Source organism: Fulmarus glacialis, unplaced genomic scaffold (assembly GCF_000690835.1).
Source record: "Fulmarus glacialis isolate BGI_N327 unplaced genomic scaffold, ASM69083v1 scaffold13787, whole genome shotgun sequence".
In the NCBI taxonomy this organism is placed as follows: Eukaryota; Metazoa; Chordata; class Aves; order Procellariiformes; family Procellariidae; genus Fulmarus; species Fulmarus glacialis.
Genome location: NW_009223929.1, coordinates 70,593 through 88,231, shown reverse-complemented (window position 1 = coordinate 88,231; position 17,639 = coordinate 70,593). Strand labels below are relative to the sequence as shown.

The following is a 17,639-nucleotide window of genomic DNA, read 5'->3' as shown; positions in this document are numbered from 1 at the left end:
AGTGTTAATCATTTACAGCAGTTGTTATGGTAGTCTCTACAGTACTCTTCAGACTGAAAAAATCTCCAACACATGGTTGAACTAGATGGTATTTTGAGAGCAAACACTGCTAGTCAAAGGATTAAAACAGAAAAATCCCTCTAACATTCATCCACTATTTACTTAGTCCCAATCAGCACAAAGCTTCAGAGACAATTCTCAGTGGCAATGGTGACATAATTCTGCATTTTGCATTATCTCAGAAAGAAGAAAGAGACACTTTACATTTTGCTTTTATAAGCCCTCAGGCACTTTGGGTCCAGTATATACCCTAGTACATCAGGAGACAGCCAGGACTTGAGCAAGCTGTAGTATGAATTATTCCCTGCTGCTATCTGTACACAACTTACATATCACCTCAGTTAGAACGGTTACACTTGTTGAATATCTCCTCTATGATCTCAGCTTTTCCCCTGTCTTCACATCTTGACAAAAGTTGCTTAAGTAAGCATCTTCCTGAATGGAAGGTTTGAGTTTAGTGCTCCAAACCTCAGCTTGCCCCTAAATGTTTGATTCAGTTAAATCTAAAACAGGAGGTGATCTACATTATCCAAGTGAATGGGATGAACGCTTGCGGAGAATACTTATTCTTATGGAAATTCGGTCAATCCATTTCAACAGGTTTCCAATACTCGACATGACAGAAATTTCATGAGTTTACTTGATCTCATTAGATTTACATAATTTGGAAGCTAAGCATTAGATGAACAGCTTATAAAATTTTAGTGCCACTATATATCCACACAAGCCCTTAAAATACTACATGCTTCCTATTTCAGATTTCTGAGTCCATTCTCATCTTTCTCTTATGTCCTGTGCTGCCTTCCTTTCCAAATATCTTTAAAAGTCCTCTTCTATCATGCTCATGATTTCTTTTCCTCTATAGGTCTGAGTTCCTGCTTATCAATGTCTGTTGCATTATCCTTTCAGATTTTTCACTGCATGCCTTTTCCTTTTTTGCCCATCCCTTTCCCTTTTCATTTATCCCACTTGTGGTTTTGATCTCTGCTTGTGTTCCTGCCTGGCCTCAGCATGCATTCCCTCTCTGATGCCTCCCTTCTGTCTTTATTCTGTCCTCTTAGAATGATTCAGTGAATTGGAGTTGTGAATGCATCTTTAACTCAGCAGGGAACTACAGAGCACTGAATCAGAATGCACTCCCAATTAATTATCACACATATGGCTCCTATTCAATTAGCCTCAATTTGTTTTATTGACTGCCACGGGCAAAATTTGAGAAGAGGAGATGTAACCAGTTAAAGAGATACTGCCAAACAGTTAAAATACAACTTTGAATTTTGTATAGCCTCCCTTGAGTGTGAAACTCTTGGCAACTCAGAAAACACTTATTTTAATACCAGATCAGTTAAAGGTGCCTGGTTTTCCTCGCCCATCCTTTCCCAGACAGATCTCACATTTTCCCAGTTCAATGTGACTCGACACATGGAATCAAGCGATGAGGTGCAGGCAGGGTTGGAGAAGAGATGTGCATACCTCCACACGCTACAGCAAGTGGCCAAAGGGGCACACATTCACACAGGGTCATTTACTCTTGGGGAGATCACAGTTCAAGATGCTGAGGGGAACATGATTTCTAGTAGGGCTTCTTTTAGCCTGGGGCTTTACCTGAAGCAACACTTCCCACACCTGAATGCTGTGGCTTTGCCACTCCTCAAAGCCCTACACACTTGCTGAAAGGGATTAAAGACTCTCAAACCAGGCAAGTGTTGCAGGTACAAGTCCATGGGCAGTACTGGTGGTGTGCAATGTGAAGATGTATAGCAGATAGGCACTACAGCAGGGAGGAGAGAGGGAATGGTCTTGAGAAGACAGATGAGTAAGTCTGACAAATAACATGTAACTTCAGAGGGCTCGTGAAGAACTAAGGCTGAAGTATGGACAAAGATGTTCCTTGTTCTTCAAACGTTTTGGTTTTCTCTATTCTCTCCCCCAATGCCAGAACCATGACCATTCATGCAGCTGGAGAACAGGGCGCAACTTCCCAAAGACCAGTTTATACTCATGGTTTCAACAGAGGAGCATTTTTTTTCCCCAAAAAATCACCTTTATTGAGAAATCTGCCAGTTGTAAGAGAAGAGTAATGGAGGAAAAATAGCAGCAACTTGCTAACATTTCAGCTTTTGCACCACTGCCAGCCGAGGAGAGCCACTACAGTCAGCGGGAATGCTGTGCCCAAGGGCACTCAAGTCAGGCCTAAGTGTACCTCAGTACCAGTCTAGGCTGGATGCTCAAGGATCTAAATCCCTCTGAAGTCTCCAGAAAGACTGTCACCAAATTCCACAAGCTTTGTGAACAGAACCAGGCAGCCCTTCTGACTTGAAGATAACACACCAAAAATTCAGACTAAAACCGTTCATTCATTGGTCCTATTTACTTTGACTGGGAAGTTCCAGGCACTAATAAACACCCATTTTGGTTTTATCTACATGCTGATACTTATTTATATTATTTTGCTGAGTTCTAAACTAACTTAACACTCAATAAAAGCCTGGAGGAGCCCTGAGGCCAAGTCAGTGAAGACTTCTCTTACGAGAGCCACGGTCATCAAAGAGGCTAGCATTCATAAAACTGAGTAACAAAGGAACTGCTAACAAAGGAACTAGAACCATAGTACGCTCTAGAGTAAAGTTGTGCAACTGGAATATAGTGCTTCTTTCACAAGTCAGTTCATAAAAAACAGTATAGATATAGAAGCAGCCAGAGAGAAACACAAAGATTAGCAGCGAAAGAGAAACAGTTCAGAAGAAACTAAAACGATTGCAATGAACAGTAGAACTCATGGCTGCAATGTGGCTTTCATGCCAGGTGGCTGGAAGCATTCAGAAAAGTTTGAACCCTAAGTAAGGAGAACAGGCAGTGACAATAGAACATAACATTTCTGAAGTGATAGTTGAAGAAATAAGGCAAACACTAACTCCTGTTGATTAGGGGAAAAAAGGTTCTCCTATGCTTAGGTTATGCTATAATTGTTGACATCAGAGGTTAATGTACCTTTCTTTAAAGTATTCATTATAAATCAGTGTCCAAGGCATTACTGAACTATAAATAGCTGCTGCAGTTGTTCCTCTGTAAACATCACCACTATGGAGGTCTAACAACATGTGAAAAATCAAACAACATAGCAAGAAAAGACTAAAAAAAGAAATCCAGCCCTAAAAAGGAAAACTTGAAAGGTCTGAACACGCAGCTCCCAAACAAGGCCCATGGACAGTTATGGTTGAATGATATTTTATGTTCGGAGCAGGAATTTTAGCAGCTGTAACAGATGAGCAGGATCACAGGGAAACCAGATGCACTAGGGTGTGTTAAAAATAAGCATTTGGAAGTGGAAGGCCTGTTAGTTTATGGGGAAAAAGGGAGGGAGCAGACGGGTACGTTTCATAACTCCTTTTCCCACACACGTGCATTATGTGGGGTCAACCTGAATTATGTCTACACTGGGAAAACTCTTCCCATTCTACCTGCAGATGTCCACAATGGGCAGGTTAAGCGAGCCGGTAGGAAAAAAGAAAATGCCAGCTGCACTAGATCTGAGCAGGGCAGGTTTTCCTCACCCTCCGTTCCCAGCTGTATTAACCTTACAGGTGGCTATTCTCCAGACCACAATGACTGGAATAATAACACAGTGATACACTTTTTAAAAAGATGGAGAAAAGAAAGGCTTGCTCACATATTCTCAAACAGAGAGAGGTGTCCTGCAATGCCATTCTGAGATAACTGGCAATTTAATCACAGCCTCTTCAGAGACATCTAACAAATTCAGTTACACCACATAGTAATTCACTCGAGACCCTTCAAAGCAAATGCAAGCTGTGCCTTACCCAAAAATAGGCACTGAACCAGATGACCAAGAAAGAATAGAAACAAGGAGAAGGAGAGAGATGAGTGGCTTGTAGGCAGCGAAATCTCCAGATTCCTGGTGGCAGTTTGCTGTTTGCGGGGACAAGTCACAGCTGCAGCAGAGAACAGGCTGCTCGATGTGATCCAGCGGTTAGACCCACTGGGGAATGAAAGTAAACTTCCTACTCTCTTCTGTCCATTGCCTTATCCAAGATACAAAGCAAGATAAGAGGAAGGGAGGCGGGGGACAGAGTCAGGCTGCAGCGTGACAAAGTATTTAAGAAAAAAAGCAAAGCAGAAAAATGGAACAACAGCGTTTGAACAAACACTTTATGCTTTAAAGTGCCTATACATTAAACAAGATTTACTGCTATTTCCTTTTCTCTCTCCGACATCTACAGCCTAATCACTCCAACAGCTGTGAAAATAAAGACTAAAACAGTACTCTTCAAACTGGAAAGCAGGCTAATGGCAGGACAAAGCCAGTGTTGCATCAAACTTTTTTTAAAAAAAAAAAAAAAAAAAAAAGAAAATTTCTCGTAGTTGGACTCCCATGAGGCAATCAGCTCATGAGCAGCAAGCCAGCTTTCTGATTTTACACCCCTCTCTTTTCAACAACAATGGCAGCAAAAGCTGTAAAAAAGTGGTTGCATGAGAAGTTGTTCTTTCTTACTCACCTTCCTTATTGTCTTACTTTTTCTCCTTCTTAAAGTCACCCTTCCCTTTCCCCCCCAAGAGATCCCTGACCTCAGTGATGCACTGGGGTACTAGACTCTGAACACAGCGACTACCAAAGTGGACACTATAAACAAACAGCATCTGCTGATTGCAGGGAAGAACACCCATGCTCTGCGCACACACCGCAAGAGCACAAACAGGCACAGTATGATTCCGGAATTTTGAAGAGCTTGCTAGGAATTTCACGGTTTGCTTACTGTCAAAATGAATCTTTTTTTTTTTTTTTTTTTTTTAACCCACTTGAGTTCCTCCATCTTCTTGAAAAAACAAACAAGCCATCATCTTAATTGTCTAAGACTTTCAGCTCCAGCTCACATCACCTAGAGCGGCAGATGCCCAGTCAGAAACCTGAGGAATCAAATTCCTCTTTAGCCAGCAGAAAAAGTGGGACTAGAAGAAACACTAGAAATGCAAGACGTGTTTGTGTGCACTCAGAAAACCAAATTGAGACAACCAAACCAGCTCTTTAAGGAACAGATGGAGCAGTTGCTCACCACTTGGGCTACTGGCCTAATAGCCAGTATTAATAAACATGGTACTATCTACTTGCTGATGTCCAAAGCTTCAATGTTGGATTCGTTTTACAGAAAATGAACCGGATGGCTTTTCCCTCATCTAATTTCACACGGTTGGCCCAAATGAGATGCAAAAATAAGTTTTCCTTAAGTGAAACAAAGAAAAAATGAAGTTTGCCTGACAGCAGTGAAGTGTGCATATACTGATGAACAGAAATAACACTCTAAGAAAGCAACCTAATTTATGACTTGGAAGAAAAACAAAACCATGACATTTTAATATCTAGACTGCGTGTCGAAATTGTTTTCCATTAGTCCAATTAAGAGGTTAAAGTATAAAAACATATAACCATGGAATTGACTGCCTCTGTAACTTCATATAAACATAAATGAGTTTTCGTACAGCTCATATAAACGTGATATTTAATGTAGTCATCAATGTAGCAAGGATGTGTTTGAAAATGAGTATGCAAAGCAGTCAAAACAAAAAAGCTATAATAAAGCACACTGAAGGTAGCTTTCCCTTGCACAAAAGTTCTTGTCAACAGGCAATGAGTATGGAAATAGCAAAAAAATCTGCCAGAGCTTCTGCTTCATATAAGCATGTATCAGACTGCACTGTAGTGAACCCGTGACTTTTCATGAATACCCTGAGCTGAACTTAGCAAAAGTAACTGCCAATGCACTCTAAAAAGAAATGTATACACCAACTTCCCCATCTGTTTGTTCTGTTTCATCTTACAGCACCTGAAGTGCACATCTGGCCATAGGGCACTGCAACCCAAAGACAGGTCAGTGTAGGAGCCAGCAACTGTCCACTCCAGCTCAAGTTCCCGATCCTATTTAACTCCACAGCTCTGAAAGAAAGCAATCATGCCATCCCTTTGAATTTTTAGATGTTGAAGGGTCAAGATTTAAAGCAGTAAGGCAAGGCCCATCTCACTTAATTCAATTATTTTAAGTATTTTGTAGAAAATATCCCTATTCTTAATATAAAATTACTCCCTTCCCTTATCTTCTGTATTCTCACTGTGTTCCTTTAAGAGTCAGGAGTTTTTCAGTCCAACACTTACTCACTCTGCTCAGTTCTTCATGTGAACAATGAAATACTGAAATGGAAGCGAGGCAAATGAGAATAGAAGTGCCATAGACAAAATTAATATAAATTTAGGAGGAGTCATTACATGTGCATATTGTGGGATGCCACAGGTTCAGGCAAACATTTATTTCACTTTGATGACTATCTGAATCTTCTACAAGGATGTTTTCTACTTCTGAAAGGTTTTTGAGGGGCAAGGTTGTTGTTTTTATGTTTTAAGAGAAAAGATCATAAAAGATACCCTAGAATTTCTAACAAACAACAAAGCACGAATTTTTCACAAAGAGCCTAACTTAAACATTCATGTTGAAGACAAAGTTGTAGTTACTGCTTATTTTGAAAGGACAAGTAGCGGTGGTTTAAAGTGTTGCACTTAGGATTTTACAGTTTATGGGTAAAACAAATAGTTTTTTTTTAAAAAATGATTAGCACCAACTTCTTTACTTCCCTTAGTGGGAGTCACAGATGGTCAGTACTGATGAAAACAAGACCCCCTTATTTAAGTATCACCCATCAAGCACCATCTTTTGACATTTCCTTTGAATGTCTTCTGTTCATCTCGTCCCAAAAGCCTTTGACAAACCAAAAGCAAATGAAAACAGTCCCTCTATCTCCATCTACAATAACCTACAGATACTACACTAACCTAGCTATATGGCAGATGATTCTCTAACCCGTACTTAGAAAAGAAGTGACATGCCTTCAAAATGCTTTGGTTGAAGTAAAATGCTGCAGATATTCAATTCTCCACTTCCTACCTAATACGGTTCAAAGTTTCTGTCCAAAAATGTAACGCTTTCTGTGGGATTTGTGGTAGCTTCCTGCCTCTCCACGACTCCCCTCAACTTCACTCCTATAAAATAATGAACCTGTTGACCCAGAAAAAGATGTGAGAGAAAGAATTGTGTTAAGATCTGGCCCCAGTGTACAAAACTCAGCTACCCCCCCCAAAAGGTTTCCACAAATCTCAGAAGCAAATACAAAGCCTCTTTATATGACTTGGCTTTGAGTAATTTCTTTATAGATGAGTACATATTCACTCACTGACACAAGTCAAACTGAAACAAAAATAAACCTCTTCAAACTAATCAGACCCTTTCTTCTAAAAGATGGAAAAAACAATCACTGTAATTTCTAGTTTTGAATTCTTTTGAGGTGCTCAGATACATCAGTGGCACTGATACAAGAAGTGTGGTAAGTGTATAATACTTCTCACTGGCCAAGTCCTGATTTGGCTAATACAGTTTTCACTTTGTGCCTCAAACCGCTGTTCTGCAGCTGCAATAAGTTACTCTGAGCCTGGTTACATGTTAGTAGGTGGTGAAGAGCTCATGCACTGCCCAGAGCGCAGGGCTCAAAGGACCCCCTCAGTCACTGCATCCAGCCCCCACACTTGCAGACTGCTCATTCATCCCTTGCAAAAGCTACCTCCATCTGCAAAGGGAAGTGTTTCCCTGTCTCCGGTACTCTCGTTGGGAGCCCATTAGATCCCAGTTACCAAGAGCTTTCAAATCCTACCAGGTAGAAGGAGCAGAAGCTCTTTATTCAATCTTTTCAATATTCTACATTTACGTCCTTGTCAAACTGAATGAATGGCAGCTAAAATCTGACAAAACCAAGCAATTCTTAAGTCAAACTCCAAGATCAGATGTAGCAAGTAATGACAATGCACACTCATCATCACTTCACTATGAGAGTTACCTGCCACATCCCAAACGGTAACATTTAATCAGGCCAGTATAAAATACATTAATGCAGTCTGACTTCTAGTGCCAAAGGCTTCACAGATTTAGTTGCTAACACTAGCTAGCAAGACAAAAAAGGCTGACAACTGGGAGTTTTACTGATTTTTTTTTTCGCAGCTTCGTTACCGTATCTGTACAACAAATGCAACATGACATCTCATCTGTAACGTACCGCTAATTGTTTAAATACATTTTCAGAAATATCCAAGTAACCATGAAATAGTAAAACACCAGAACCAAAATTCAAAGATTAACCTCTCATACCCTACAACAATTTAAGGATTATCTTCAGAACGAAAAATACTTCCAGAAATGAAACTAATGAGAGCAAAACCTTTACAAATAAAAAGTGTAGAAAATTTTTGAATAGTCTTACTTGTAGTTTTTCTCCCAGAACTTGATCGGTCTTGCGTATGATGCGATAAAGATGACACTACCAAGAAATGGACTCAGTGGTGTAGAAAAGACTGAAGTGGCCAGAGTTTGGAAAAAAAGCATGGCGGAGTCTGAAAATTGCAAGTTAAGGTAACACAAATGATTTCCTCATACTTTTAAAGCACTGTTGAGGCAGCTCTTTGAACTATTTATTTTTGCCTTTTTGTTGTTATTTATTTTACCAAAGAGGTGGTAAGGAAAGGAAAGGAAGGCAGGCAGAGCCAAATTGCCAATTACCAGCATGTACTTGGTGGCTCTTCAGTGCTACACAGTTGTAATGGAAGCGACATGTCTGAACGGAGTACGTCATTAGCAGGGCGACCCTGTCTAATCTCTTCCTGAGGACAGATCCTGAGCATAGGCAGAGCAGTAAGTGCCCTTTTCCGGCTACCTTAGTGTACCTTCTGTAAAACAAAATGCCTTTCCAGAGTCTGACACACAGTTTAATACAAAAATCCCCAAAAACGCATTTTCTTGGAAATTCTCGGTTTCTGCACTGGAGTCTTGCTCCCAATGTGTCCAGTATTTCATTCCGTGAGTTTCTGCTTATTTTGGAATGACCTAGTATGTGGAGAAACAACTATGCCTCTATTAATCCAACCTGCTGGCTTAAAATCATGCTTTCATGTTAATTTTTACTGACAATTTAATATTCCACGCTGACTGAAAGGTAAAAAATGTTCAGCATTTCATACTTTTTGAAATATATACAAAATGAGAAGGTAAGGACAGGGGAATAGCAAATATCATAAACATCATAATGAATGCCTGAATCCATAGCTTACTTTAAATGTAAATTCATATTCCAGATTGCTGGAAAGCAAGTTAGGGGATGGGCAAGGATACTGAAAAACATGTGAGTTGAAAGGAACATGATTAAAAAACCCAAGCAAATTACATGTTAGGCTTTAATTCTTCATTAATTCATACCACGTCCATGAAATCTCAGGAAAAAAGTTTCCAAGTTGGCATAAGAGAATAGTTGTCCTTCCTTACACCACTCTTGGGAGGAAGGTGCTAAATAAAGAAATCATGGACTAAGGAGCGACTATCAAAGTACAACACTCAAGTGCATCTCAAATTAAAATTCAGGTCAAATCATCCAATAACCACAGTCTTTTAGCTTACCCTCTTATAATAATATCCTTTATGTGTGTCCCACAGACACTAAGACTTCACAAAAAAACGTTTTAACACATGTAGTATCATTCCTGGTACAGAATTTCCATAAAAAGGCTAGCTAGCCATGCTTTCAAAGCAATCTGCAAAAATCTAAATCCAAATATTTGCCAAAAGATATCTCTCAAATCCCTCGAACTTATTAAAAGAGAGTGGTCTGGAACAGTGTCTTTGTGCATTATTGGGCTTGCAAAATGAGCTGCCCTCAAGAGCCTAAAGTTCAAAAAGCAACAGAGAGGACAGAGCAGGAAGCAAGTGCATCAAAAAAGTTAAACTGTCACATTACACTGTAGTCGTAACCAGCACTGGCTGTGAAAGATGAACAAGTATTTACAAGTGTCAGATAAGGGAAGGAGGCATTGGAGCTGAAGAGACAAAAAGAGAACAAGGAGGACAGATAAGGACAGCAAATCAAGTTTTCTAAAGAGAGTTCTAATGTCATGATTGATTTAAAAATTGCCACTATCATGAGTTAAGACATTTAGCACTCCATTGTGAATTGTCTGTATCTAAGACATAATCAGTAGCAACAGTTTTATTTTTGCTAAAAGACATAATGCTCTACTATATGTACTTTGGAAGACATTTCCCATTTGACTTGTGAAGAGTGATTTTAATAGTGTTTCATATATGTAAGCATGTCATGAGAGCAAGTAACAGCACCCAATTCTCTTACATACACAGTTGATGTGTACAGTGGGCAGTTATCTGTCATCAGGGTTTTTTTATTTGACGTTACCTGATTTCCTTTTATTAGATCTTTTTTTTTATACCAATGCTTTAATTATGTTTAAGTAGAAAATAAAAAAGGAGTGCCAAAAACTAACAGGCATGCTTTCTTATTCTACGCCCCAACCAGTTTTGCTGTGTAAGGTTATACAGTGTAGAAGCAGAATTTGTTTCTTTGTGAATAACGGATTTTCTTTTTAATATGGCCAAAATCAAATTTTGAGAAGAAGAAATAACTAAAAGCCCTTCAACATGAAATAAAACAAATAAAACATTCTATTTTGAGGATTAATTCTCGTAATTAAAAAATCTGTTTAAATTCCAATCAGTTTCAAAACAAGTAATTGAAAGACTGACATTTTCAAAGTCTTCCATCCCCTTCTTTTAACACAAAACTATGCAGTAAGGCCAGTGCAAATCCTCTGTTTCCCAAAACCCACATTTCTAATTGCAATTTCTGTTGCCCAAAAAACATTTCATCACTTCCAAGCACAGGATCACTTAGAAGATGGGAGAACTGAGCATCACAGGGCTTCCTTTTCTGATGTTAGAGCTGTAACCCTGAAACAAACAAATCAGAAACTCTCATAAACAGGATAATCTGAACTACAAATCCTTTCTTTCCAAACCTCACCATTGATTATTATGCAAAATCCTCCCTTGACTACAAACTACATCAACTTTCTCAGTGCACTGATAATTATAAACACATAACCTTTTCTCACTCATTTAAGCACTGGGAAGTGAAGCTCTCTCCTCAAGCCAGAAGCCTGTTCCCGTTCCTCGGCTTTTGGGATTAGGAGGTACTTCGAGGGGTCACCTAGTCCATCTAGCAGCGACAAGGAAGGATCAGTTAAACCTATATGACTCCTGACAGATGTTTGCCTAAGTTCCTGAAGATCTCTAATGGCGAAGGCTCCACAACCTCCATCAGGTAAAGCTCCACGCGTGCTGCCCTTCGTGCTCTGCGCACTGGAATCAAATGCATTAAAGCATGCAGAACTTCTCACATCGCTGAGCCCTATGGCAAAAGCTTACAGAGGCATTTTGAAATTTAAAAATTTATGTCCCATTTGCAGGAGCGATTTAGGCAATTAAGAACCACAAATAATTAAACTCTGCAAAGAAGTGGCAGGCTTTGTGCCTCTGCAAACTGCAGCATGCATTCATCAGTACTGTTTGCAGGGTTATGGTAACAACAAATAAAAATACCATGCAAAAAGTCAAAGTTATTGTTGCTGTGGAAATAGTAACTTGGGCCTTTAACCAGTACCTTAATTGCAACATTGCCTTAAAGACAGATTTGCATTTACAAAGGATATTATAAATATAAATAATAGAAAACTAGTCTAGATCACTTTAGTAATAACTGTGTAAATAAACTAAATCCTGCTTAGTTAACTGCTTTCCATTTTGCAAAGCTTAACTGGTACTTTTACCAAGAGTAAAGTTATCACTGCACAAAATATTGATGACCAAAGGGAAACTTGTTGAAATATCATGTCAGTTCTTAAATGTTTTACTAAATAACCTTATATACACTTCTCCTGCAATTCATACCTACAACAGAGATGAAAATAATTTTTTGTTGTGGAACGAATTCTGTCATAATTTGCTACAAATCACTCAAAGTGCTCAGACAGATCACTATTTTAATAACGCTTTCCTTTCGTAAATAGACAGTCTAAAGCTTTCCCTCAGGGAGTTATTCTGTCTGCAATTCCCTCTGTCCAAGGCTCTCATTTATACTTCCTATCTAGAAACATAAGCATAGGTAATCAATGCTGCATATGATTCAATATATCACAGCAAAGAGCAGAGGGAAAAAAATCACTCAAGGGACGGAAAAAACACTGTGGGATGAAAGGGACAAAGACTTAAGTGCGTATATCTAATAAACAGTACAAAGTAAACTCTTCAGTAGGTCTGAACTAAAACTATTTTCTCAACTCTTCTTCCACAACTTGGGTTGGGAGGGAAGGAAGAAATGAAAAGTTAGTCTCTGAAAATTCTTTAGATGTCAATAAAGTTAAATTTGTTCAGTTGAAGTGTTTTATTTCATTTTTTATCTTTTTCCTGTATTAAATCAAGTTTCTAACTGAATTAGACTTTAAGCTGCAGATTTTTTGTTCCAAAAATCCAAATATATTTTTTAACCCTACAGACATTTGGGGGGGTCATTGAACTCTGTGTTTTACTCTCCATATCCACAAAACCAATGTTTGCAGCCCTGGAACAGGCACTGAAACAGACTGTTTCTGAAGGACTGCTTTGGTGTTGACGAACATATGTTGTTACTCATAAAACAGAGTGGAAATGTTAAAAAGGAGAATGCTTCTCAACACCATAATGAAAAATGTACATTAAAATGTTAAAATCCAGCTGCTTCTGAAATGGCGAAAAAAAAAATCAGGACAGTTGCAACAGAAATTGGCTCACTGAAATGAATTTGTATCTGAGATCCCAACTAGAAGCAACTGAGAAAGTAACTAATATTTTAGAACTCAGTCAGCCATATGCCCAGCACTTCACAAAACTAGCTTCCGCATACATACAAGTCCACCCAAGTTGGAGCTAATATGTCAGTCACAACGTTTCTTTCTGGATGCATCAAAAGCCAGTTCTGAGGACTGTGGAAGTAAGTGATCTGCAGAATGTGGCTCAGTGGGAAGTGAGCAGGCATAAACAGATCAGTTTGAGTCAGAGTTCAGTTTCCCAGTTTCAGATCCTATGCAGCCAGGAAAGAAAGAAAACTGTATTTCTCAGGAGATGCTCTAAGCATTTTCACATTTTAAAATAAGTTACCTAGGAATTTCACACCTTGTTCAAACACTGTAAATAAATTACATACACGAAGAGGAATTTAAGAATAAAGAAAAACAGTTTTATAAAGGATATGAGGTATTGCAAAGAGCTGAGCAAAAACATGGAACGATGATCCCCAGGCAATCTGCCAGGGAGCAATGTATGTCATGATGAACTGCAACTTCTGCAGTAGGTCCCACAGCTGAAAAAAAAAAAAAAAGAAAAACATGGTAACTTTTTAGGCACTGGCATAGTTTCAGTATTAATATCTGAAAGTGGCACTTTTTAGAACTGTGCCCTGGAATCAATGTGAGATAAACTATATTGTATTATTAGCTTTCATGGGCATTAAGGCCTTACTTTAGTACGGCACAAAAGTACATTCTTCATTTGAAATTCAAACTTGCAATGAGGTACGTTTTTAACCAGCATGCTGAGGTAGCTCCCAGACTACCTTTCTTCAAAAGTATGTCTGCTTTAATTAGAAAGTGGGAAAACAGGTTCTGATATTCGCTGCATATATCACACTGCCAGTGATAGGTGAGTGACAGGAGAAGAGACTCCGGGAGAAAGTGGATATAGCGAACAGAGGAAGCTCAATGTGCAACACGTCTGGCTCTGCACATGGAAATCAGACCTATTTCTCAAGAACACAACATTTTCATTTGATGAATCAATGAGAGAAGCCATCACTATGTAAGCATATGCTTGGCATTAACCATGAATTCTAGCCGCATTTTCAAGATCAAACCATTCTACCATAAAAACATTGCATTAATATGAATTTTTATTGTTGTGCAGTACAAATTGAAAAACACACTGAATTTACTTTTACTTCCTGTAAAATATGCTTGGTGCTGCAACTAGCAGTTCCTGATTCAAGAATGATGTGTACTTATCCCCTAGAATACATTTTTTTTCTGCCAGCTCTCTTGGCATCAGGCCAAAACAGATCTTCGGACTCATCTGCATTGGGCCATCAGATTCATATTGCAGTGTAGGTTCCTGACAAACTGTCAGGAAAGATTTGGCCATCAATAGACATTAGCGCTCAACACACACACAAGTTGACAGTGAAACGGGAGTATATGCAATATTTCATGTTGATATAGCAAATATATGTTGAATTTCCTATAGTAAATTTTTTAATTGAGTTAATGAAAAACAAGACATTGCCAACATCCTGAAAGACACTGAGGCTATATCAATACTTGTGTATGAAATGCTTCCAGGGAATGTTCCCAGGCACTGATATTGTATATGTTGTTAAATTGTTAGAAAGGCCCCTGGAAAGGTTTTGGTCTGGCCCAGATAGCACTCTTCCAAGCAATCCCCAAGCATCCTTTCAAATGAAAACTCTCCGTGGTCCATTTCCAGATGGCAGTTCCATACTTCCGCCCTGCGTACAGACTGGGAGAGTTTATTAGCATGGACACAAGCTTCCCCATGACAGCTGGGGACAGAGGGACAGAGTATGGTCCTAGGCACTCTTCATTTACTAGTATGTTGATGGTCAGACAGGATGCACCTTCACTGGCTAACTCATTTCATCTGTCCTTAAGTTGCCCCCCCCCCAAAGTAACACTTGGCCATCTGTATCCACATCAGCAATGCACTTACAAGATGTTTCATGAGATTCTCTATGAATTGTTGTAAATAATTGCAAATTAATTGGGAGGGAGGTAAGAATGACTGATAGCATTAATGTGTTTTGGTCTTTGTGCTACCAAACGACCGCAGAAACAGCTGCTGTTCATGCTAACTCCAGTTATAACTGATAAACCTTCCAGTTGAGATGCAAGCAATGCTTCACGTGGTTTCTGTGCTTTGGCACGACTCAAATTAGGAGCAACATGCAAAATACAGATTACGTTAACTTTGCACAGGCATACTATTTAAAACCAGCAAAGCCTTGATAAAAACAACCTGTTACGATCTCTTCAAGGCACACCCTGGTTACCCCTACCTAGTTTAAGTAAGAGAAATTCAGATCTTGTCAACTTTGTTTTCTCTCAAAAATACTACATGTGACTTGAAAACTACAACATTAGATAAAGTAGGCAGGTAAAACTGAACTGAAACTAGAACTGACTTTTATTTCTTTGAACCCTGTTTAGCAGGCTGTGGGATTGCTTTGTTTTGCTTAATTTTTATTTATCTGAAATGTCTGAATGAACAGCTGGGAGGAAAATTGTATCTGCTAAAAGATTTAAGTGAAGGGCTGAAAAAGCTAATGGCTCACATCTGAAACCTCAAAAATTCAAAACTGCAGCGAAGTTCTGCCTGTTACAGTTGAAATCACAAAGCCATAAATCACCCCAGCTGTGCTCAAAGCTCAGGGTTCATCAAAAGGTTTTCAAACCTCAAATAAAATTCAGGTTTTGCATTTACTAGGAAACCAAATCCAGGAGGAGACCCTCCTGGCTTCTTGTTCCATTACATCGTTTTAATCATTATTTAATATTTACATATTCTTGCAAAACAGGCCGTGGAGCCCAAGTTCTCTGTTGCTTCTAACAAGTCCTACTACTTCTACATTCACCACTGCTTGAACTAGCTGTTGTTTCTTTCAACACTTGCCTCTCGGCTAATGTTTTTACAAGACAGGCAGTGGAGCTCATTTCCGTTTGCAAGAACATGAATGTAAGAAGAAGAAGAGTGCTCTAGTGAGAGCCTTATGACACTGCACCTAAAGGCCTGGAAATGTGTGATTTTCAAGCTACTGCTTTCATTAAGAGTTGTCAAGTACCTCTATTACCTCTTAAATTACTGCTTCCAGGGCACATTCTGCAAAACACCTTAAGGGTAACGTGCCATTAGCATTTTTACATATCTAACTATCCTTGTTAAAGGTGATGTCACCTAGCAACTACAATATAGAGATTTAGGAAGGGGGGACTTGGCTTTACATTTTCTCTTTTTTGTTTTGCTAGAAACATCTGAAAAAATATTGCTCCTTATCAGTTTTACCTAATTTACTACATACTTTCTCTTATATCTGACATAGGGGACCTGGTGACAAAGGACATGGAGAAGGTCAAGGTACTCAATGCCTTCTTTGCCTTGGTCTTTACTAGTAAGACTTCAGGAATCACAGGCCTCTGAGACCTGTGGGAAAGTATGGAGAAATGAAGACACCCTAAGTAGTGAGGGATTAATTAAGGGTATATTTAAACAAACTAGACAAAAACACTTCCATGGGACCTGATGGGACACCTCAGCCCTTCTGTGATTCCGTGAAATACGCAATTTATCCTCAGTAAAATTTTGTTTGAATAAGGGTAATAACCTGCTCCTGAGGGTGTGAGGTATATTTTTTAACAATGCTAGATACAAAGGGGGAACCTTCCCATCTAAAGTGAAAGTATAAAAAAAAAAAAAAATCCCAGTTTAGGATGATTTATAAAAGAACATTTTTATTAAGCCTTCTTAGATCTTCAATGTTTTCTACAGTTCGCTAAGCAGAAAAATGATGTATTATTTAGGGGACGAAGTTCTAATATTCCTAGATATTGTTACTCGTGACAGTTTTGCACAGTAAACAGTTTTTAAGTCTTTATCAAAAGAGCTTAAATTATCAGTATTCGTCAGTGAATTTAAACCAGCACATTCCCACAACTGTCAGGTGAAAGTGCAGAACTTGCATCTTTCATATTTATTTTATATGGACACACACATTTTATCATCCTAATCATCCTTAAGTCCTCTATGAGTTCTGAAGCCTCTACAGACCTCTGGCAGATAAGCTAGTATTCTATATATATATAAACAAAGCAAAGGCAAAGACTTACCTTTTCAGGATTTCTTTTAAATCTGGTTATTCTTACTTAACCAAATTTAAGTAACATTACAAACTAGAAGTTAATGGAAATTAGTTAACATACAGGAAAAAAAAATATTTTGGGAGTCTGAAACATCATTAAAATGTGATCTCCTTTTCTCACTTTGATAGATTTCAATAAACTAGGCAGAGATTAACACCCGAGTTTAAATGACACTGAATGTGAGATGGAGACTATGCAATGCTTTCAGCTTTTGGCAGCCTTTCTATCTGTTTAGCATCTGTTGGGATTCTGTGCAGGCAGACTCCTTGGCAATACTGGGACTAAATAATGCATAAACATTAACATTTTCTTGCTAAGCTTGAATTTTGCTGCGTTTTAAAAAAGTGTATGTACAAATTGGTTTTAAACAAAAATAACTGTCATATACATATGGCTATATGCTCTACGTGCAACACAAAATTGAGAGATTAAAAAAGTTAAATGCAGAAAGCAATTATTTCCTGCTTTGAACAGCTATTTCTTTATATTCCTGTTTAGATCCTAAGAACTTGAGACAAATTTGAACTCGGGCTCTTAGATGCTAGGTGGGTATTTAGTTTTTCATGTTAAGCTAATCCTGGTCAATTGGTAGCTCCAAGTCTTAGAAGTAAATTCTAATCCCTACTGGTAATTTTTTTTTTTTTTTGTATGTCAATAAAAATTAAGATAC

At 38.6% G+C, this 17,639-nt stretch overlaps 1 protein-coding gene across 1 annotated transcript in view; it reads right to left on the bottom strand.

Annotated features, from left to right (window-relative positions):
* PCNXL2 (pecanex-like 2 (Drosophila)) overlaps positions 1 to 17,639 on the bottom strand; it is a gene marked incomplete at its 5' end in the record, with an annotated part of 120,453 nt that overhangs the window by 47,166 nt on the left and 55,648 nt on the right. The window contains 2 exons of the mRNA XM_009581993.1: positions 8,374 to 8,501; positions 13,237 to 13,347. Coding sequence (XP_009580288.1) covers positions 8,374 to 8,501; positions 13,237 to 13,347 — 239 coding nt within the window. The remainder of the gene's footprint in view (positions 1 to 8,373; positions 8,502 to 13,236; positions 13,348 to 17,639) is intronic.